Below are 22,548 nucleotides of genomic sequence, written 5' to 3'. Positions count from 1 at the left end.
AAAATTGAGATTTAGGTCTGTGCTTTATATCCCTCAACTCGAAGTAGCGTTCGGTTTCGTAGCTATTGGAGATACAGCTGTTTCGAACGTTGATGTTACCAATCGTACAGATACCTCTCTTCGAATAAGGGCGAAGCTCAGTCATTCTGGACCACCTTTTACTGTACACTAGTTATTTTCTAAAATCTTTCCTATCACTATTCAATGCTCTAATGAAGAATGACTATATTGGTTGCAGCTCTTGGACAGCCAAATCTTACTTCTGGATGCACGTCGTACTGTTCCGCTTCGAATTGAATTTTCCCCGTCTCAGATTGCTCGATTCTATACAAATCTTCTGATTGCGGTGGAGGGAGGAGATGGACCTCAAGTGAACTATAGGGTATTCTTTTTTTTCTTATAAGCTTTTATTTATAGATAATGTTTCATTGTTTCTTTTCTTTTCTTAAATCTTTGTTGTGTAACTTCAATGGTGTTAATTTCATTTTTATGGTTACTTTCAGCTGAAATAAACTCTTAATTTTTCTTTCTACTTTTTTAATACACTTCTACATAAAGTATTATTTCTTTTAAGATGCCGGTTCGAGGACTGGGTGGAGCTGCAGTTGTTAGAGTGAAGGCCAGAGATGACCTACGTATTTTACGAAATGGAACTTATATCTTACAGTCTTGTCATGAATCAACTTTCTCATTTTCGTTGACAAACTCAGGAAACCGGTTTGTTACTAACAACCGTTGTTGATTCAGAAGCTATTGGAAGAGCATTGTATGTGATTATATCTTATATGATTCATTATAAAACTTGAACTTTTAGACGAGCGTTTTCCCGTGTAGTCGTTTTATGCACTACAGAATCTGGCGCTCTGGAACACATTCCTGCTGATATTCGTCCAGCTCCTGGAATTGTGATAGATCGTGGTGACTCTAAGGAAAGGATATTCACTGTTATTTATTTTGCTTACGTCTTGTTTTTATTTTCATTTAAATGTCCTCTGTAGTAACACATTTAGATATGTGGTCGTAAACAAAATTCACTTAAAACTTATAATTATGATTTTATCCTGAAGAAAAATTTATCGTAACGCTCATCTAACTTTTCAAAAAATTTTGACGCGCTTAATATCGCCTACAGTTATTTTAGCCTTTTTAAGCTGGTTTCCATACGTCTCCATTCTCCCATATCTTCAATGAACTCAATTGTCTCTACTGCGTCAACAGCAGTAAGCTTTTTTGCATACCTGTATTTCTGTACTCCCTTTTGGTTTCGAAACTTATTAGATCCATTTAAAGTAGTTTTGTTGTAGCAACAGCGAACAGCTAGTGAGCTTCAAGTGATGGTATATTGGGGAGAAGAACGCACTCGTCAACGACTAAGATGGTTGATTTACTTTCTCCTCATTCTTCTTTTTTGAGACATGAATATGGTGTTTTCATATCCTTACGTTTCACTATTTTTTACTTTCTTAAAGGTATCTCTGTCATTTCAGAATAGTTTTGTACATATTTCTTACTTGTATTTTTTATAGCTCACGAAGTTTTAGTTTCGAGAAATTGAAAGACATTTCACATCTGTGTGAAGGGATTCGTTTTACGGATGCTTTTCTTGGTGAAGAGTTATCATTCTGCCCTCCTGAAGACCATCCCATTACCAAAGAGGACGTGCGACTTTTCGATCAGAAGCTGAGGATGTCTACTATATATGTGAGTCGGTAATTTTTCGCAATGTCTGGTTTTCATAGCTGTATTATTTGTAGGTTTGCTCCCAGCTAGTTCGCCTAAGGCAATCATTGGCCTCGAGCTATTCAACATCGTTTGAGAGGAGCCTTCAACCAGAAGACACTTTTCGCGAGGAATCTACTTACAAAGTAGCTGTTCCTGACCAAACGCTGCAATAGATGGGATCAAATCTTATATTTAACTAGAGATTTTCTAATTTCTTATTTCGATCTCTGGATCTCTTTCACGATGTATGGTTAGAGGGTGATATAAAAGCTGTGTTTTTGTGATACATTTCGTTCCAACGCTGGAAATGCGTTTAATGTAATGTCATATTTGAAAAAAGTGAATTCAAGAGGCAAATGATGCTGGCGACATACTCTTATGGTCCTGAATACGGCCTGGATGTGGTCCATACAACAGGTTTCATGACGGAATCCTGATTGCTGTTGTTGTGACTCAAAGTTCACGATATGCAGAAGAGGGTAATCTTCGTGTAAAAATTGTAGAGAACACTCAACAAGCGTATCGGACAGTACTGATGAAGAATTCTTTTGTAACCTAAGGAGGAGGAGCGTGCGCGAGATCGACTATCTAGGATCCTTTCCTTTGAAAGTAAGACGTCATATGGCTTGTGGCTTTCAACAGAAAGAATTTTGTAATGATTTTATTTGGCAATCAATGACGGAGTCACTGACCTATCTGTGAATAAATGAATAAAGATAGGTTGAGTCTCATGTGTAGATGGAAACGAATAACGCAGAAAATTATAAAATAGTTCTACAATTCTCAATTGATCTTAAAAAGAATCCTGAATGGTTACAATACACTACTTTCGTGGAGTGTTGCTATAGTTGAAAGAGTTCAAATGGCATTTGCAATACACCTGAATTAAATACTAATGGTGCGCGTGTAGCGTAGTAGTTAGAGGTGGCCTGCAATACGCTTTCCAACAATCCTTGGTTCGATCCCGTACCCAGGCACACTAAACCTTCCATTCCGCTGGAATCGGTATATTGGTACCAGACTTGGTTGAGAGGATAAGCACACTGACGTGATAGATCGGTAGGCCACCGAAAGTCATTTTATTGGCAAATATATGCATTTATTAATCTCTACAATGCTTGATGAAGTCGAATGCATAGCGCGAGACTGATCAGCACTGATTGATTGTCCTTTATTTTTCAAATAATAACAAAAACCACAACAATCTATCGTACTTGGCAAGAATACGGAAATATCGATGAAAAAAAAAACATAAAAAAACCAAAGTGTGCATAGGATGAGACCGATGTCAAATAATATTGTGGTTTAATGAAACGAAGAAAAAACTCGAAAGAATCTAAAATGCCCAACTAATTTATGTGTGTAGGGTGGATACATATTAGAAAGGTATTTCTTCGCGATTCTTTTTATCCGTTTGCTAGCCTTAATAAAAGAACTAATTTACGTGGAAATTGTTTTGAAATTAGCAACATTGTCGCTTTTTAGATCCATGTTATATGGCTTTGGACAATTAGATCAAATTTGCCACACATTTTAAAAAGGGCAACCAGAAACAGTCAAATATTTTGTACAAAAATCCTCGACAAAATCTGGTACCTGTAACGCTGTAGATTCTCGACTAATAGATTTACGTAACCCTCACATACGAATCATTTCACATCGGATCTCTGGCTAACCGATTACCATTTTTTCGCAGGAATCTCGAAAGCTACTACTACTAAGAAGTCTTTAACAACTAGACCGCTGCTGAAAACGTTTTCAGGAAAATCGTCGATTTCCAGACGTCAAAATGCTATGCGAACAAAAGAAAAGTGTCTCGTTGGTAGAATTAGTAGATTCCAACTGTTCCTTTTTTCAGAGTAGCCATGTTGTGTTTGATCAGGATTATATCATTTTAAAAGTAAATTATGACCTTTATAAATAAATCGTCTACAATCCATCGTTATTTTATCACCTGAGATTGTTTTCATGAGAGCAGCGATTTGAATCTTCCGATTTGTTAACAGACGAACTGCTCGACAACAATGTTACAAACCAAATTCAAGGTTTAAGGGCTTCGTTGGTCTGGTGCCGCATTGAACCAGTAAGGTTATTATGTTGTTAAATGGTTAGGAAAGTGTAATCTTCTGGAATTTACTAAAGAGACATCTGGGTAAAAATATGAAGGATATTGATACTTATACTACTTCATAATTGAAAATTAAACAATTGTTGTTCAACCCTTAAGTAGTCGCCAGTTATGCGGATTTGAAGAAGCCAATTGGTCCTGAACAAGTCTGGTACCAATTCTCCGACCCGTCTCCGGAGGGATGATAGGCTTAATGGTCCTCGTGTATGATCGAACCAATACCTTTCTTTTGCTGAACAGTATCACTTCTAATGTGTTATCAATTCCTAATTTTAATAGTACTCTATGAAATTTAATGAATAAATTGAATGGATTCTGCTGCCTAGAATATAGCTTTTCGGTTCGCTTCCTTAACACAAAAACGCCATGTGTACCAAAATCGGTATACACCCCTTGAAAGATTCCCAGAGGTTTTCTTACCGCACTTCTTGAAATCACTAGAAAAGAAAATTCGACGTAAATCGTATGTCCGGAATAGCTCTTCGAAAACTGTTCTCTCTCCTAATAATTTATAAAAAACCTCCATTTAGAGCAGCTCAATTTGGGACAAGAGTGTATTGCTTTTTAAGAGAATATACACTACAGATTATGGCCAATGAGAAAACGCAGATATTCCCTTGTTTAGACATTGAGGTTCATTACCTTAGGACAGCTTTTCACTATGATGTAATAATAAATCAGTAATGATAAATGTTCTAACTTACTGTGTTTCTTTTCACGACAGTGAAATTATTGGAAATAATTTGGATACATAACAGCATCATTGCAGTTCTTTGAGAATTCTTCTTCAGACTGTTCAGACATTAGGGGTGAGAAGATTTTCTGTTTGGAAACAATCATTAATTCTTATTACCACCAATTTTTATTGCTGGTTTAGACCCTTACTGTTCGAGAACATACATATATGCGATATTATAGTACAGCCCATAAGATAGGTCCTTCTATGCAGTAAGTCCTCAGCCAAAGGAATACTTGTATACCAACACTATCGGTGTACAAATGCCTTCTCTTATTTAGAAATTCGTACATAAAGTACATCATTATGGAATGCACTACATCTGCACTAAAATTCAGTACATCTTGAATAACTTGTGAATTCTGAAGAACTTGGTTTTGTTCTTGGATCTCTTATGTGAGATGTACTGGTAGAAAGCTGTCACAATGAATTGTCACATTGTCATACGTCAGCAAAATGGAGATTTGCCATCGGACATCCAAATCACTTTCTTGACATAAAAGGCCAATGACACAATGAGATGGCATGATGAATGTTTTAAAGTTAAATAAGCTTAAAATGAAAAGTACACACACCTTAGAAAACTTACTAGTACTTTCCTACTTTGGTAGATCACTTTTTACAGATAAATAACTGGTGTTATTAAAAATTTTGCATCGTCCATGTAATGTATGTGTAAAACATGTAATGTATAATATTTTGTATTTGTATTACATTATTTTATTTATTTATATTTATTTATTATATTATTTTGCATTTGCCCTCAGGGCAGAGACGGTGATTGCATGATCTCAGGTACAGTGTACCTGATTTCTTGCAAAACTTGCGGAGACGAATATATTGGCGAAACGGGAAGACCTCTTTGTGTCCGCATAGAAGAACACCTAGATGGAAAATTTAAAAGCAAAACGAGTACTCCACTAGGCACGCATAGGACACAAAGACACAACGGAGAGGATTTTGATGTTAAGGTTAATATTCTTGCGCAAGAAACTAGCATATCGACGCGCAGGGTTCTTGAGGCATTTTGGATTAACTTCAAAAACCCAAATATGAACCGCAAGGAAGAGTGCCTCCTAATCACACGTGATTTCGCACAATATATCAGATTGATCTTCTAGTCTGATAAAGGGGCACTCTAGAAGGAAGTATACCTCATTCCTCTTCCGCAGACACAACCTAGCGGTTGGTCGAAGGCAGAGAAGTGGTGAGTATTCGATGTTATTCACGCTGTTAGGACTTGGTTTTTGAGTTTCTCTGTTTGAGTTATTGACGTGTTTGGCTTGGTAGATCGCTGTCAGTCGACCTTTCCAGGCTCTGAAGAAGGCGACACGGCCGAAACGTCAGCCTCATAATAAACTTAACAACCTCGCGCTCGTTCAAAGAAGAAGAATCAAGAAGTATTAAACAATGCCGAGGTTAAAAGACAGTCGGTCTTGGAAATTGTGGAATTATAACTTTCTTACCTAAGCTTTATAACTTTAAGTGATATCAAGCTTCTTGCACAAATTTTTGGCTAGTAACAATAAGGATGATGCTCTTAGAAATGCATATTAGTTGACTCAGTCTTCCTCATTGATAATGATGTAATGTGTGACACAGGCTGAAACTTATAGGAATGATAGAACAAAATTCTAATAAAGAATACTACCATGATATTCGTCCAAGCAGGCATTACGTTCATTTGGTGTGTTTCGGAAGTAAGCTCACAAGCAATGAGCATAAGCTTTTTACGGATTTTCCTCGCTAACGAGTATGTGGTCTTCGAACTTTCGGCAGATGAGTAATGTTATTGCTAACAAATATTTGAGAAACTCAGTTGAGAAAACACTACATATGTTATACTCTTTTCATAGTGTTTTGTATATATCACCTTTTTTACAGAATGGGTGAAATCTGATTTTTACAGGCACCAAGAGATCAGTATCGCCTCTTATAACTCAGCTCTGGCTTGCAGTTTTGTGGAAGCTCATCTGTGAAATAACGAGGAGAAATGTAACAAAAATATTTTTAAAATTTAATCATATAGATAATGATGTATAATAATGCTAAAATTTGAAAGAGAAAACGTTCTTCCAAAAACTTGGAGTGAATACTTTTTAAATCATGAATTTACCTCAAACGAGTTCGAAATCATAGCACGATACCCAACGAAGCAAGCTTTACATCTACTGTTTAGTCTATAATTGAACAATTTATTTGATTGAAACAACTGCGCAAAAGCAACAAACAAACACAAACTAATAATTTACTATTTATCCCCGTCGAAGACGCTTCTATTCACGTAGACTTAGAGCCTGAGGAGTTTTGTTTCAATATTAATACACTTTATATCGATGGAACATTCTATCGATATGCTGTTTTTCAATACTTTATATTATTGTAGTATAATGAAGCCAAAGATTGTAGTGAATAACTTCTCACAGTTTCAAATTACTTTATTAATTACATTTCTGGTTGGTTTCATGCAAAAACATGCAAGCGATATGACGGAATTAGTCGTCACAGCTGACACCACTTGCTCGCTAATTTCCGCTATTGCTGACAATGTGGCGCTGATCCAATGTTCAGTGTTCTCTTCTTTTTCCCATTATCTTTTCTTTGATCTTGATTCTGTAAATTGATAAATATTGAACAAGGGAAGTAAAACTGAATCAAAGAACTAGAAAATGGATGTATTGCACTTATATCCTTAACCCCTCAAGAGGTAAGGGTGTATTTTTTTTGCTAAAGTGATTGTAGTTGCTTAGTCAAGAACGGTAGAGATAAAAAATCGATAGTATACCGTAATGCTTGCTGACTTTCTAAGATTATGTCGCCATCTGCATTTAAGAGCTCACCTTAACGATCTCACTCGGTCTATATGCGAACACATCGTCCGCTTCATTCTAAAATGAACTAGAATAATTTGAAAGCAGAGTGATTTGATAAAACGTGCATGTTAAACTGAAGCATAGCTGTCTTGAGTTAGAGATTAATGGAATTAGTGACTATGTGCAAATTTTTGTTAGCTGCATAGATAAAAAGAAAGATTGTGACCTTGTGATTGAGTATGAAAGTCGTTACATCATTTGCCACCATTGACACGAGTAATTACGAGATTTATTTGAATAAAATTCATCTATTCACATAGAAAAGGCTATGATGGAAGATTTTAAAAAAATGCTCGTCAAAACTTCAGAAGTCTACGAAAAAAAATCAAATTATGTACATATAAGCATCACAAGACAAGAAATGTTGGAGGAAAGTGATAGTGATAGCACGAAATGCTACAGAAATCTTAACGAAAAAAAAGGAAGTAAACAAAGAACACGATGAATGTTGGGTGATCAAAAATTGCATTTAAGAACTGTTTATGAAATGTGAAAATTAAACCATTGAAATGATAATGTCTTCATGCAGATTCTTCTACCTTGACTGGCTTCAAAAGCTTCTCCTTTGAAATGAATTTCCTCATATCTTTAGCCGACCAACGGTCTTTTCCTCGTGCCGTCAACGTTCTAAAAGAAATATGCTCTTCTTCCACGACTATCTTAAGACTTCGAAAATTATTTAAACAAGTAATTTTTCTGCTCAATTACTGAATAATAAAAATAGACTCCTATACAAGTTTTAAGCACTAGAAATGTAACATTTTTGTTTTGTCCTCAATGATTTACTTGTCGACCGGGATGAAAGCGCTCCTGATTGTCAAACTGTGATGTACAACAGAGTTTCTTCCGACAGATGATCGCCCAAATTGAAAACGAGTTTGAGATTTCCATCCAAAAACCAAGCTGTTATAAATTATTGAGAATAATAGCTATTTTCCTGTGAAGCATAGTCGTTAAGTTGTAAACCTTGAGAAATTCCTAATAATGTTATAACGGGAAAAGAAAGAGATCTCACTAAACCAGCAACATACTCTTTATGTGTAACGGCAATATGAGACAATAGGCTTACTCTTGAATGTGTTGCAGCATGGAAGTGCCGAACTTGTCCTCAGGAAACCAAATGCACGAGCAATTACAACTATCTCAGATTTTAGCCGCTTAAATTAGATCTTAGTAATATTTCACGATTACTATGTAGCTCATGCTACTCGTTCGCAAGAGTTGGATAAAAAGTAAAGAAAAATAGAAGTCCGGAAGTCGACATTTTTAGTCAAACTTACCTTTTCATAAGTTTAAATGCTTTTTCACTAAACAACGTCCATCGTTTTGGTAGTGTCGGATTTTTATGCTTCAACCATTGCTCCCATTCCCAGTACTCCTTACACATGATAGACGCTTTTTGCCATAGGAATCGTCCTCTCAAGCAGTAGTAAAAGATAACACCTGAAGTGGCATGAAAATCAGTATGCCTTGCCATAGTTAGTCATTAAATTCTATATATTGTTCTTTCATTTTACTAAATGCTTCCTGAACCTTCTTCAAAATACTTTGCAAGCTCTCATATAAGTTCAATTGTATATATGTTCTCCATTTCAAAAACTTGTTTTAAAAGCTACACTTCAAACATTGTTGTATTTTCTTATTGTGTTGTTAATTAGTGGTAATTATTAAACTTTTGAATGAAACGCGTGTCGTGTGGAAACCCCAGAGTGATATTAATGATTATGAACAGAAGCCATAGATTCATCAAGTCAAGAAAAAGATTGATTTTGGCTTTGAAAACATAACAGAAGAACTGCTGTAGGTAAGAGAACACAAATACTTACCTTGAACCTATTCTTGAAAAAGGGCATAAAGTGTAGATCCTAGAAGTGCAAGAATGTTTACCATTTTGAATACAGACAATCTAAGAAACCATGGGCACGGCTTCAGTGACCGAGTTATAAAAAGTGGTTTCTACCTCATTTTTACAGAGAAGATCTAATCATGAAACTTAGCCATGTACGTTTTTTGTGCATTCGTCTGTTTATTATGTAACCATTCATGAAATGAGAAATTCCGTCTAAAAATAAGAACCGCACGTCTTTTTCAAGCAGCTCCCTTACTGAGACTCCAGAAAGAGTGGACGGTGTCGTTTTGCCGAAGAGTGTCTAACTGACGCCCATAAAGAACGAGATTGATAACCTCACATGAAAACGGATCAACGAACTCCATCATCAAATCTTATCCACGATGATTCAGATGAGGGATAAAATCGACGAAATCGATTCCAAGCATAGCTAGTGAGGAATAGAACTTTCGTCACACTAAAGGAAAGCTTGAAGCACATTCCAGATAAAGAAAGTGATGCTTGTAAACAGGAAATACTTTACACTACATTTTTCTTAACTAGGTAGGTTTAACAAAAACTTTTTAATCCAAAATTAAGAGGAAATTGTAAGAAGAATTATTAGTGATGTCGACGCCAAAAATACGATAATTATAAGAGGCTGAAGATTTATGATAATGTAACACACCAAGTCAGTCTAGCCGCTGGGTTAAACGGCAACTTACAAGCGGTAGCATCATAATATCAGATGAATTCATTTCAAAATCATGTAAAACCACTATGAATTGTTTTCTATTGAACAGTTCCTGATCAATAGTACTCGCGATAATTCCTGATAAAAAAATTTCTTGCAATAATAAGTTATTAAAGCGAAGATAAAGTGGTATGCCTCGATCAATCCCTGAAGAATGCGCCATACAATCGACTTCATCAAGCATCGTAGAGGTAATTGAATGCATATTTGCTCCATACACTGATCTGCGGTGTCTTCCTATGTATCAAGTCGATGCCTTTACCCTCTCATTATCAATTTTCCGATCTCGGAGGTACGGAAGGATTGGTGAGCACGATGCGCTGAATCGAACCATCGATCGATCCAGTGTGAATTTCAGGACACATCTAATCGCTGCGCTACACTCGCCGACAAAATTATAAGAATTCGGAACGTAATAAATCTAAGGAACGGGCTATATTCACATCTATCTTCCCAGCAAGGAAGAGAACTGCTAAATAGCAAGCTGAACTGCTTAAATACTATGCTGTCCGAACACATACATGCTCAAAGTCACGGCTGTTCGATAGCTGCGGATAAGATTTCGATAATCAGAGCTGAAGAGTTCCGAATATGACAGACTTGAAAAAGACAATTTATACTAACGTTCTATGTTTATATGTAAATTTCTTAAGCGCAATTTCCATTTTAAATCGGTTATAACTGGGCGGGATTTGGTTACGTTTTTCTGACTTTTGCATCTTAACGCACTAATGATGCTCTTCTCTCGTCCTTCCTTTTATCCCTTCTCTGAAGGACTTTGCAAGATCGGCATGTTGCTCGCGCATCTCCGCGTTTGGGTATCTACCGGAGTGCTTCTGCCGACGGCCTTGTGCTTTTAAATTATCGGCTTTATTAGCACTGACATGGAGACGTTGATTTAAAGAGTCTCTTCAACTGCTTGAGGTTTCGAGAAACCTTTTTTCTTCGGCATCATAAATCACTGAGGTATTCCAATCTCGGCCTATCTAGTGATACCGTTCTTAACCTTCTTAGCTAATATCACATCGTTAGTCAAAGATTCAGACGCAAGTGTGTATGCGTTGTAGCGACGTATGTACATTACGCCTTTATACCATCACCAGACCCTAGATGGCTAGAATGATGCTGAGATTTAGTGACCTTGTTTGGCTCATCCCACCCAAAGTTGCCTTATTATAAGTTCTTTTGAGGTGATGAAAATAAGACAATTTATTTTCGCTATTTTTGGCGACAGCTACCATTGGATCGTTTGCAAGACTCCGCCAAGGAAATTGATATTTCTACGAGCATAGCTCTTCGGACTTTTATACAGCATAAGTGAAGCGGAAATGCTAGACGTAAGGTTGCATACTTTGATACACGACAAACGGTATTAATAAAGGTAGAATAAAGCAGTTTCTAAAGCCATGTGTTCAGCAGATCTAGGAATAAGGGAGGACGGTATACTTAGATATCTAAGTGCGTAACTAACACACAGCAGATTCAATAGAAAAGAAAATGTTAGATGATTTAAAACGTCAAAATAGAAATGAAACTGAATCAGTTGATGTTTGGACGACTGACTAACAGAGAATTGGTTAACATGATACAACTTTTTGTCTGCCATGGACAACAATATTGGAATAGGAGGCACTCAAAAATACCGTAACAAGGATGAGGCTAACAAGATTGTTAATTAACATTGTTAAAACGCGCAATTATAACCTTTTTCAACATGTTGCTAGAACAAAAAAGAAGGAAAGCTTTCGAAAATAATGGATTAAAAAAAATTATAATTTTTATATTAATATAATAATTATAATTAAAAAAAATAAATTATGGATTTGCCGTCTACATTCCAACAGTTCCTCTTGCATGAACTTCGGCTGTGCAATGATAAAATCTCTAACCTCTACTTATGTTACCAACTCTGGAAGTGTTTCTTCAAAAAAGAAAACCTTGTTTGGTGTCAAGACCAAGACAAGAATATGTCTAGAACTATATCATACGAAAAATAAAAACAGGATTTTGATAAATAAGCAACATCAAAATGAAGGTCGTAACTTCAAGTCTGACTAGACTGCAGCAACTATTTATGCTATAAGATAAGATATTAATACGTTTCCGAAATATCTAGATAATAGGTATTGGAAAAAAATCTGTCAGATTGCAATCTATGAAAGTAGAGAATAATCTTCTCATTTTAATATACGATTGGGTAACAGCACATCACAATAAAGAGACATTAACATTTACGTGTACAAATGTTATGACGATAAATCCTAGCGAAATGCAACTAGTGGGATGACAGAATGATGCTCGACTTTATTGGAAAGCGAAGAACGTCCATTTCAACCATATAAACATTAGAAGAAGGAGAATGACAATAAAATTGCCGGACGACAACAGCGACTGACAATAGTTAAACAGTCAATTGTGGCTGTTGCAAGAGAACATTTAACTGAGAATTTTTAGATGAAAATACTTTACTAAAAATACAAGATGAAGGTGCTACGATAATGTACGACTTAATATCAGTATCCTTATGCCAACTTTTTTGTTCGATGAATTATAAGAAAAAATTCCCAGAACCGACTATATCTTAACCTCGGCATTGTTCGATAATTGCAAACTTCTTCTTTAAGAAAACACGAGGTTGTTAAAATAATATTTATTAATTACACGTTGGCTGACGTTTCGGCGGTTCCGCCTGCGGTTCATGTTTGGGTTTTTGAAATTAATCCAAAAAGCCTCAAGAATTTTCGCGCTGATATGTTAGATTCTTGTGCGAGGATTTTAACTTTTATATCAAAATCTTCTTTGTTATGTTTTTCTGCTTTGTACGTACCTAGTGGAGTATTTGGTTTGTTTTTGGATTTTCTATCTAGGTGTTCTTTTATGCGGACACAAAGAGGCCTTCCCTCTCGCCAATATATTCGTCCCCGCATATTTTGCAAGAAATCAAGTACACTATACCCGAACTCATGGAATCACCGTCTCGCCCCTGAGGGTAAATCGTACATTTTTGCATTGTACATAGACGGTCATATAAGCGACTTTCAATTAATTGGCGCCGTAGAGGGTTTGGTGGTATTTCTATACTGCTACCGATTTTTTAAGCCTGCCCCTTTCAAGTATCGTTTTATAGCTGTGCTTATTTCGTTCTTATTAAAGGGTAGGAGGAACGGGATTTTGTTTTCGCTAGACTTTTTATTACGGTTCATCGCCTTTCCTCTAAACATATCTCGAGAAGTTACAATATGGTAACCGTTGGAAATGGCTATTTCCGTGCCAAGTTGTGTGATTCCTCTCTCTGTTCTCCCCCTGTACATACACCGGAGGCTGTACGAAACCTGTTTCTTATCAGTGCTCTTTTGGTGTGTGAAGGATGAGAAGCGAGATAATTAACCAATATGTTTTTGTTACTTGGTTTACGGTACCGCCTCGTAGCATAGCTGTTATGATATAGGTTAACCTGAACGTTTAAAAATGGAAGCCAATCCTCTTTTGGTCTCTCTGGGGTGAACTTTATGTACTCTGTTTGTCCATTCAATAATTCAAAAGATTTGTTCATCTCCTCTTGTGTGGAGAAGATGACAAAACAATTATCAACATATCTACAGTAGGGTATCGGCCTAAGATTAATTACCGTGGCTTCTGTTTTAGACATGAAAGTAGTAGCAAAACTATGTGCCAGTCGCTGCCCCATTGCCAACCCTCTCTTCTGTGCGTAATATTTGTCAGACCATCTAAAGATTGAGCAGTTTAAGCACTCCTTTAGTAGGGTCATGATTTTTGGAATCGACAAGCCATACATGTTAATTTCTTCTTGGTGTTTAGAAAGGAATTCGAAAATGGCTTGCATTGCGGAGTCATTTGTTACGTTCGTATAAAGGTCGGTAACATCGAACGACTCCATGACGTTAGCGAGAATAAATAGAGGGCTTCAGAATTTGATAACATGTCCCGCGTATAGAAAAAAATTTCTTTATTGGATGGATTTCATGGGTTTTAAAAATGAAAAAATATTATGCAATTAAGATCAAAGAAGTCGTATTTCCTCTGAAAATCTTTTTTCCAGCTTATGCAGTTCATAGCTGTATTTCTCATATCCTAGCGTTCCATGCGATAAATATGATCCATTACACCTTCTGAAAATCAACTATGTTAATTTATTTTCAAAGGACGCCTATTCGGCTTTTTAAAATATGGCCTGTCCTTTGAATATTTCTAAGTACACAACAGAGATTTTCAAGGTCAAAACCATTCTTAAATCTGTTTTCAAAAAGCTATTTAATGACTGCTTGCAAAATGTCTGGGGATCAAAACGGAATGCGGAAAAAAAAACCACGAAAAAAATGAGCATTGATACAATGCCGATAGTCGTCAATGTGTTAAATCACATCGTTATTTTTGAGTAAAAACATAAACATAAAGCAACGCTTAGAACTGGAAATGGCCACAAGATATGGACAAGGAAGACTTTACTTACACTCTGCACGAAGTTGGTTGTAAAGGTTTTCGTCCCGGAGATATGAGTCTTCACGTCGAAGAAGGTCGAGTATCAGAAGTTGATAACAACGAAAATAATTGGTGCTGCCATCTAAAAACTATTTGATGAGTTGTACAGAGACTTAACGTTATAATTGAATAATCATTCGTTATTTTCGAGACAGTAAAAAGTAAAAATGCATTCTAAGTGAGTGCCTCGTGAATTCAACGGATATCTGTGAGATAATCGTCAAGATGTCTGTTAAGCATTTGTTTTACGCAACAAAACCGATCTAATTTCTAATGATATTGTGATGTAGATGAAAAGCAGACTCTATACGATAACACACGACGTTCAGCACGTAGAACTGAATGAGACGACACTTCTAAGCACTTTGAAGACGTAGAATTTCTATCAAAAAATCGTTATGATCGTATCGTATCACATCGTAGGAAACAAGTGCTATGCATGTTCAACCTGGTCAATTAAATTCTAAAACAGGCGACAGTGCCGAAATGTTCGCCACAAAGAAAAATCATAAGAATCTGGCGTAATCTTACCAATAAACTAAGATCGCTGTTATCAACAGAGATTAAAGGAATAACGCTGTTTAAAAATAGTTTGTAATGCCCTCGTAGGTTTCATTTGATTTCTCAGATAAAAGATAGATAGTTATGATTGACAAAAATATGCACTAGATGGCATAAAAAATAGTTTCGACGATTTTTAAGTGTTTAAATTTTAAAGCAAAATACAGACTACTTTTTTCATTCTATTAAATTTACGTCCGATCTTTCAACATGTTTGATTGTGACACGTATTTTTGCTGGAACAAATATTCAACGGAACACCACTGCACATGGACGATCGCTTTCCATCCCTGGATGAAATTACTATTCATCATATCAGACCGTTCCACCAAACATTCACTCATATATGAAAAATGTTTTGCGAGATATTTCTATCGAAATATCATATTGAGACATAGAGTGTGCTACAATTCGAAGCGATAGTCAAATAATTTCCGCAATATTACTATTCATTGCCTTAGAAAACGCATGAAAACATAGTGATGAAACACAAAATATAACCAAATTAAAAGTAACTCGAAATTTTTTGTGTAAATAAACTGTGGACATATCATTCTTCATAAACGGAATCAATAAAATCACATACTCGATAAACGTTTCAGAGCCAGCCGTAATATTTCGAAGACAATTTTTTTTCGAATTCATTTGAAAGAGATAAAAGTACTAGGGTGAATTTAACTCCATGACGATTAATGCCAGAAAAGAGCTGAAACATTTGAACATGAAATAATCCATGACGCATAGAGGAATACGCTATTCGTAATTCTCGTTCAAATTTGGATATTCTGTTTCAGCATCTCACGTAATACTAAATTTATTTTCACACTATTGACTATAAAGAAAATTGAATTTTTTCGTACGATTAACCATATGATTCTCAACGCCCTTTGCTAAGAATAATGGGCTTGCTATTTTATCCTTACAAAGAATATACAACATAAACACGGATGCATCGATGATCCCAATTGTTGGCATATGTGAATGTAAAGTAGAAAACAGATTCAGAGCTAGCATAGTGGCAGTAGGGCCGTTCATTAGAGCGGTTAAAAACAAAAGGCAATGGTTCGATCCTATCCTGGGCTAACCAAGCCTCCCATCCGTCTGAAGTCAGGAAATTGGTACTAGACTTGTCATAGACCCGCTAGTTCCCTCCAGTCTACAAAAACTGGCAACTGTCTTTGGTGGAGAAGTCGAAACTCCGTAGCATGCTTGTCTCAGGAATGGAGAATGAATCGTCTCGACTAGCCTTAAACGACGTTCATATATGAGACTGAAACTCTTCAAACAGCTGCCGAACCCATATGCGAAAATCCAAAGACCTTCGTGGATGATGGATACGAGAAAAGGAAGAAAATGCAAGAATTGCTGGAAACCACACAAATGTGATACATCTGTGATGTCGGGCCATGCAAGCGAAGGAAAAAATTATTGCGGACTTATCGCCACTCCTAATAAGCAGTTAAAGATGAGAACAGTTAAAAATGAAATTTAACATCATTATAAATTGACCAGCGTCAGCTTAGCTTGGGTTCAATGCCGATTTGGGCATCCAAGATCATCCCGATAACGGATGAGTGCTGATAGCGTTGATAGAAGCAAAATAAAACGCGCTGAGAGAAAGGCAAAGCGAGGGGCACGGATGGTGTAATTGACAACTGGTGAACCCCTGGAAAGGGCAATCATCTGGTTGGAAGTTTGCATCGCCCCCAAGTTTTGCAAATTAGCGTCTTAGCGGTTATATTTCGATTTATAATAGCACTGCAGACTAAGAAAAATAGGCAGTTAAAAATGAAATTTAACTCCTAATAGTTTCTCAAATTATGCACTCTAACTAGACATCAATTATTTCACCAGAATTAGAGAAAAAACATAAAGGACATAAAATAATTACAAGAAGCAAGAAATCCGATTCTGTGAAGGCGTGAATATTATACATTTGCCATTTTGCGTGGTGGAAAACAAAGCCATCACGTGAAAAATGACACTACGGTACTAAAAAATTAGAGAATAAAGATATGTTGCCGCACCAAATTAACCTAATTGCATTTGTTCGCCTGAATTTGACCTAGTAGGGACATGGAGAGAGATAGTGTCACTGAAACGATAGTGATACGACTGACAGGCGATTTTTTCGACAGAGAGAAACAGCTGTCCACAAATAATCAGTATAGGTGGCCCTACTGGAGAGGGCTCTAGTTGACATGTGCAAAAAGAAAAGGAAAGTTGGTAAAAGCTGGTAATATGCCAGAACTTGAAAAGCGAACAATTCAAAGTTCAAGACCATCCGAGGGCTGTGAAAACATTTATTTCACAACGCACAATTTTTTTAACGCACCAGCCTACTCTGTCAAATGTGCAACCTATACCAGAAATGTTCACGGTTTTATTCCTACGTACAATCAAGAACTCCTTGACAGCACATTGCATTTTCATAAACAAACAACAACACAAAGAAAAATCAACGGAAAAATAATACGTGTGTCGTGAATTCGTTGACTAAAATCATGAGTGCGTTTGTAGAAGAAGTGGACTAATCGTTCGCTGATCATTCCAACACTGAACCACCTATACCTATAAAAACCAATAGTTGAGGAATAAAACTCACACGAATTTATAAAGGAGATTCATTGCGAAATAAACTAAAAAAAACCTAAAATCAATCACATAAATATCGAATTGGGTGGTAACCTGAGAACGTAACCCGCTTACTCATCTGTGTCCCAGCTCAGCTTCCGAAGACGTCGCACGAGTGCAGTCTTTGTTATGCGTGGTTTCTTCAATACGGCTGAAGTGCTAGCCCATGTTTCACCTGCACAGCATAGAGGTGGAAGAACTCTTGTTGTGTTAAATAAGTGAGAACATAGATCGGCATCATAATTTTGATCAATTTGCTCTTTCAGAGGCCATACCGCGCCCATGATTATCGCTGTCTTCTATTTTCTTTGTCACCCAATAATCTACAATAATGCTTTACGAACATAGTAAACCAGAATTTATTCAAAATAAAGGAAAAACAATATCAGAAAGATAAATTTAGAGAAAACATCATCATGTGGACCTGCACAGCACCATTCTTCTAAAAAACTATAAAAACCAAACTATAAACGCAACCTCTTTTGTTTTTGTTTCCTTCTCGATTTCGCAAAACGTTCCTGCCTGAAATCCGGTTCAATTTTCAGGCTGCGTAAAACTCTTCAGTGACGGCGAAGTTGCTAACGTTTTTACCAGCATTGAATGTAATAAAAGTTAACATATGTATACATGAAAAACGGTTACCATAAGGTATTTCAAATGCGATAGTGCTTAGTTACAAAAAGACGAATATAAGAAGCTTTGCAGAATACTTCTTAATTTTTCTTCTTTGAACAAACACGAGGTTTGTAAGCAATTTTATTATTGGGCTGACGTTTCGGCCGTATCGCCTTCTTCAGAGCCTGGAAAGGTCGATTGACAACGATCTACCAAGCCAAACACGCCAACAACTTAAACAGAGAAACTCAAAAACCAAGTTCCAACCACATAAACAACGTCAAATACTCACCACTTCTCTGCCTCCGACCAACCGTTTGGTTGTGTCTGCGGAAGAGGAGTGAGGTATACTTCCTTCCGGAGTGCCCCTTTATCAGACTAGAAGATCAGTCTTATATACTGTGCGAGATCACGTGTGATTAGGAGGCACTCTTCCTTGCGGTTCATGTTTGGGTTCTTGAAATTAATCCAAAACGCCTCATGAACCCTGCGCGCCGACATGCTAGCTTTCTGCGCGAGAATATTAACCTTAACATCAAAATCCTGTCCGTTGTGTCCTTGTGTCCTATGCGTGCCTAGTGGAGTGTTCGCCTTGCTTTTAAATTAACCATCTAGGTGTTCTTTTATGCGGACACAAAGAGGTATTCCCGTTTCGCCAATATATTCGTCCCCGCAAATTTTGCAAGAAATCAGGTACACTGTACCCGAGATCATGCAATCACCGTCTCTGACCTGAGGGCAAATCGTACATTTATGCGTTGTACATAGACGGTCGTACAAGCGGTTTCGAATCAATTGGCGACGTAGATTATTCGGTGTTATTTCTATAACTACCACTGATTTCTCTAAGCCCACCCTTCTTAAGCATCTTTTTATAGCTATGCTTAATTCGTTCGAAATGAAGGGTATTTGCAACGGAATTTTATTATCGCTAGACCCATCGTTAGAGCTCATCGCCTTTCCTCTAAACTTATACCGAGAAGCTACGATATTGTAACCGTTGGAAATGGCTATTTTCCGTGCCAAGTCGAGTGAATCTTCTCTCTGTTCTCCTCCCGTACACACACCGGAGGCCGTACGAAACATGTCTCTTGTAAGTGCTCTTTTTGTGTGTGAAGGATGAGATGAGAGATAATGAACTAGTATGTTTTTATTACTTGGCTTACGGTACCACTTCGTAGCATAGCTGTTATGATGTAAGCTAACCTGAACGTTTAAAAATGGAAGCCAGCCCTCTTTAGGTGTCTCTCGGGTGAACTTAATGTACTCTGACTGTTCATTTAACAATTCAAAAGATTTGTTCATCTCCTCTTGTGTGGAGAAGATGACAAAACAATCATCAATATATCTACAGTAGAGTATCGGCCCAAGATTAATTACCGGGGCTTCTATTTTAGACATAGACGCAATAGCGAGACTAGGTGCCAGTCGCTGTCCCATTGCCAACCCTCTCTTTTGTGGGCAATATTTACCGGATCATCTAAAGATTGACCAGTTCAAACACTATTTTAAGAGGGTCATGATCTGCTCAATCGACAAGCCATACATGTTAATTTCTTTTTGGTGTTTAGAAAGAGGTTCGAAAACGGCTTGCATTGCGGAGTCATTCGATACGTTCGTATAATCGAACATCGAATGACTCTATGACGTAGGCGCTGTTAGGACGCTCGTAACGTAGATGGTCCAGAAACATTCGGGTGTTCGTGAGATGAGTTAGCAAATGTTTCAGTAACTGGACGACTATCAGGTTTATAAACCATGTTATTCTGTCCGTTGGCCCGTTTACACAACTGATAATTGGTCTAACCTTAAACGTTAATGGATTTGTTGACCACAATTCATCAGTGGATACCAGCTTATGAGTTTTAATAAGCAAGTATAGCACGGGACATGTTGGCAGATCGGTTTTTAGTTGAGAGATAAACGATGGTTTTAATTAGTTAATTTAATTTCAATTAATTTTTTCCTGGAAACTTTGCAGAATAATTGTAAAAGTTTAAAACAAACCTTCGTTCATCTATCTGGGCGGTCCTCCCACAGGTCATTTGTCTCGGGCGAGTTCTGAAATTAAACCAAATAGCTGTCACTTACAAAATATTTTATGGTTCATTTTGATTTATTTTTTATAACTGTTTAAAATAACTTACGCTTTGATCTTGGGCACAAGAGAGAACAGCAGTGGTGGGTGATGACGGTTGACCATCACTGCGCTTCGGTCGAATCCCTCCAGGGACAAAGAAGTCCCTAGAACTCTCCCTCCTGTTTCAATGGTCGGCAGCTAATAGTGAACTGCAATAGGTGAACAATTCAAGAATCCTTTAATAATTGCTTATATTTTATTGAATAGAGCATTTTAACTGCAGAATTGTAAAATAGAGCATTCTTTCCTCCTGTGAACATGTCAGATTTATAGTCATCATTGTTTTTGTTTATTCTTTTGTTTATTCTTTAAAAATCCTGCAGTAGAGAAAGGGTTTTTCTATAATCCACTCATGTTAGCTATTTCTAAAGTTTTCCATTGACAATAAAATAATGCTCTGTTTTGAGAAATAGAAAATTGCTAATAGACCTGGAATTAGGTGTCGTCGTCAATGTAATAACCGCATGTTTAGTCACTTCTTTCTTGTTCTTTAGAATAACTAATGGATATTTCATTTCATTATGAAATTTTCATTGATTTGAAATTTTCATTCATTCGTTGTCTCATTACTTTTGCCTTTCTTTTAAATTTAGCGTTCTCTGCTCTTAACTTACCTAATATGTTATTACTGCGATTGATGAACATCAGAATGAGCTTATAACAACTTTCAAAGAAAAGTACTGCAGGCATTCCAAGGCTCACAAGCGAACCGTATTGCCTTACCGATTGTATGAAATAGTTATTTGGGCCATGAAGGTATGTAAAAATTGATAATGTATTCTCTCTTTAAGTTCAACTTTATTAACATTTCGAATTATGTACTGTTTTGTTTTAAATGTTGGGTAAAAAAGTTGTATGGAATCGTACACAAACCTTCCTTATGTAGACCGAGATCTAACTGAATAGTCTGGTTGAAAGTTGTTTTTATCATTCCTTAAGAAATTTGTATAATAAAGAATGCCTCTCACGTCATCGAGGATACCATGCGTAAGCTAAGGAGAAATATCGTCATCAATCTCTTAGCGATTTTGTTTGTGATTGGAGATTTTTGCAGAGATGTTCTAGATTTTCTAAATTTAGATGGTCTTTTATAATTTTAGGCTGATAGCTTTATCATTTTTTTCCTGCTACAAGGATGATCAAGCTGTATGAAGTTTGCCGTTGAGAAAACGAAGCTTGGCATTTGTGTTTTCACAATTTTAAAAGATCCTAATATATGTTCTTATGAAAAGAACATTGTATTTCTGTTAATGCCAAAAATTTTAAAGATCATATTTTTTTAGGTAGAGGAATGGTCTGCCTAGTATCCATTTTTTCCCAAAAATTAATTTTCCACCATATTTTGCGCTTTTCTTTTATTTCTACAATATATATGTACATATATGTATCTATTTATTTATATTTTAAAATTATGTTATTGTATAGTACATTACGTCTTCAAATGCTCTTCATAAGTGAAAATTTAGGTCCTAATGAGAAGAAGAAAAAGACCTTTCTTGTTTACGGTCATCAGGTCGTACAGGCAGCTGACAAGAAGATCCGCTTTTATTTTTATCTGTGAGTAACGCAATATGTAATCTAAATGTAAAATGTTTTAAGACTGCTTTGCTTTTATGAAAGTTAGATTCGTTCAAGCTAACAGAGAAGGACGGTAGTTATTCGCTTAGTTGACGAGGTGATATTTTTACTTACGAGTTCCTTATTTCTTATGGGTAGCTATATTCGATATAAATATGTTTCCCAGTGACGATATGATTTTTAAGGGATGCACATTGAAACTGTAAACGTAAAATAACGATGTTAACTGATCTTATTAGGATGAAACTCCAGTTTATTGATTCATGTGCCTTTGCAATGAAGTGCTTTGTGCACTGACTTTTTAGTGTTGTATAATAAAATCATTCTCATCACAAAAATCACAAAAGTGGACAAATCAAGGTCACATTTACTTTTGCATCTATTGCATTGATTCATGTCACGCTTGTCTTCAAAAAGGCAGGATTTGTTATTCACATTAATTTAAGGATTCTTAGTTTCGTCCTTTTTTAAAGGTATTA

The 22,548-nt window shown here is 36.4% G+C and overlaps 1 protein-coding gene and 1 long non-coding RNA gene across 2 annotated transcripts in view; one reads left to right on the top strand and one right to left on the bottom strand.

Moving 5' to 3' along the window:
• LOC309797548 (uncharacterized protein) overlaps positions 1-13,287 on the top strand; it is a gene marked incomplete at its 3' end in the record, with an annotated part of 48,658 nt that extends 35,371 nt beyond the window's left edge. Inside the window, exon 7 of the mRNA XM_082646043.1 lies at positions 13,195-13,287. Coding sequence (XP_082502169.1) covers positions 13,195-13,287 — 93 coding nt within the window. The remainder of the gene's footprint in view (positions 1-13,194) is intronic.
• Positions 13,288-17,549: 4,262 nt separating this feature from the next.
• On the bottom strand, positions 17,550-18,507 carry LOC309797551. Its single transcript, XR_014292700.1, has 4 exons — positions 18,379-18,507; positions 18,214-18,258; positions 17,812-18,059; positions 17,550-17,673 (listed from the first exon to the last, which is right to left on the bottom strand). It is a non-coding gene; the product is annotated as an uncharacterized lncRNA (long non-coding RNA).
• Positions 18,508-22,548: the final 4,041 nt, after the last annotated feature.

The sequence above is a fragment of the Mesoplodon mirus genome (assembly GCF_964341445.2).
Source record: "Mesoplodon mirus genome assembly, contig: HAP1_SCAFFOLD_709, whole genome shotgun sequence".
NCBI lineage: Eukaryota > Metazoa > Chordata > Mammalia > Artiodactyla > Ziphiidae > Mesoplodon > Mesoplodon mirus.
The sequence above is the reverse complement of the archived record's forward strand: the minus strand, read 5'-3'. Positions and strand labels throughout refer to the sequence as shown.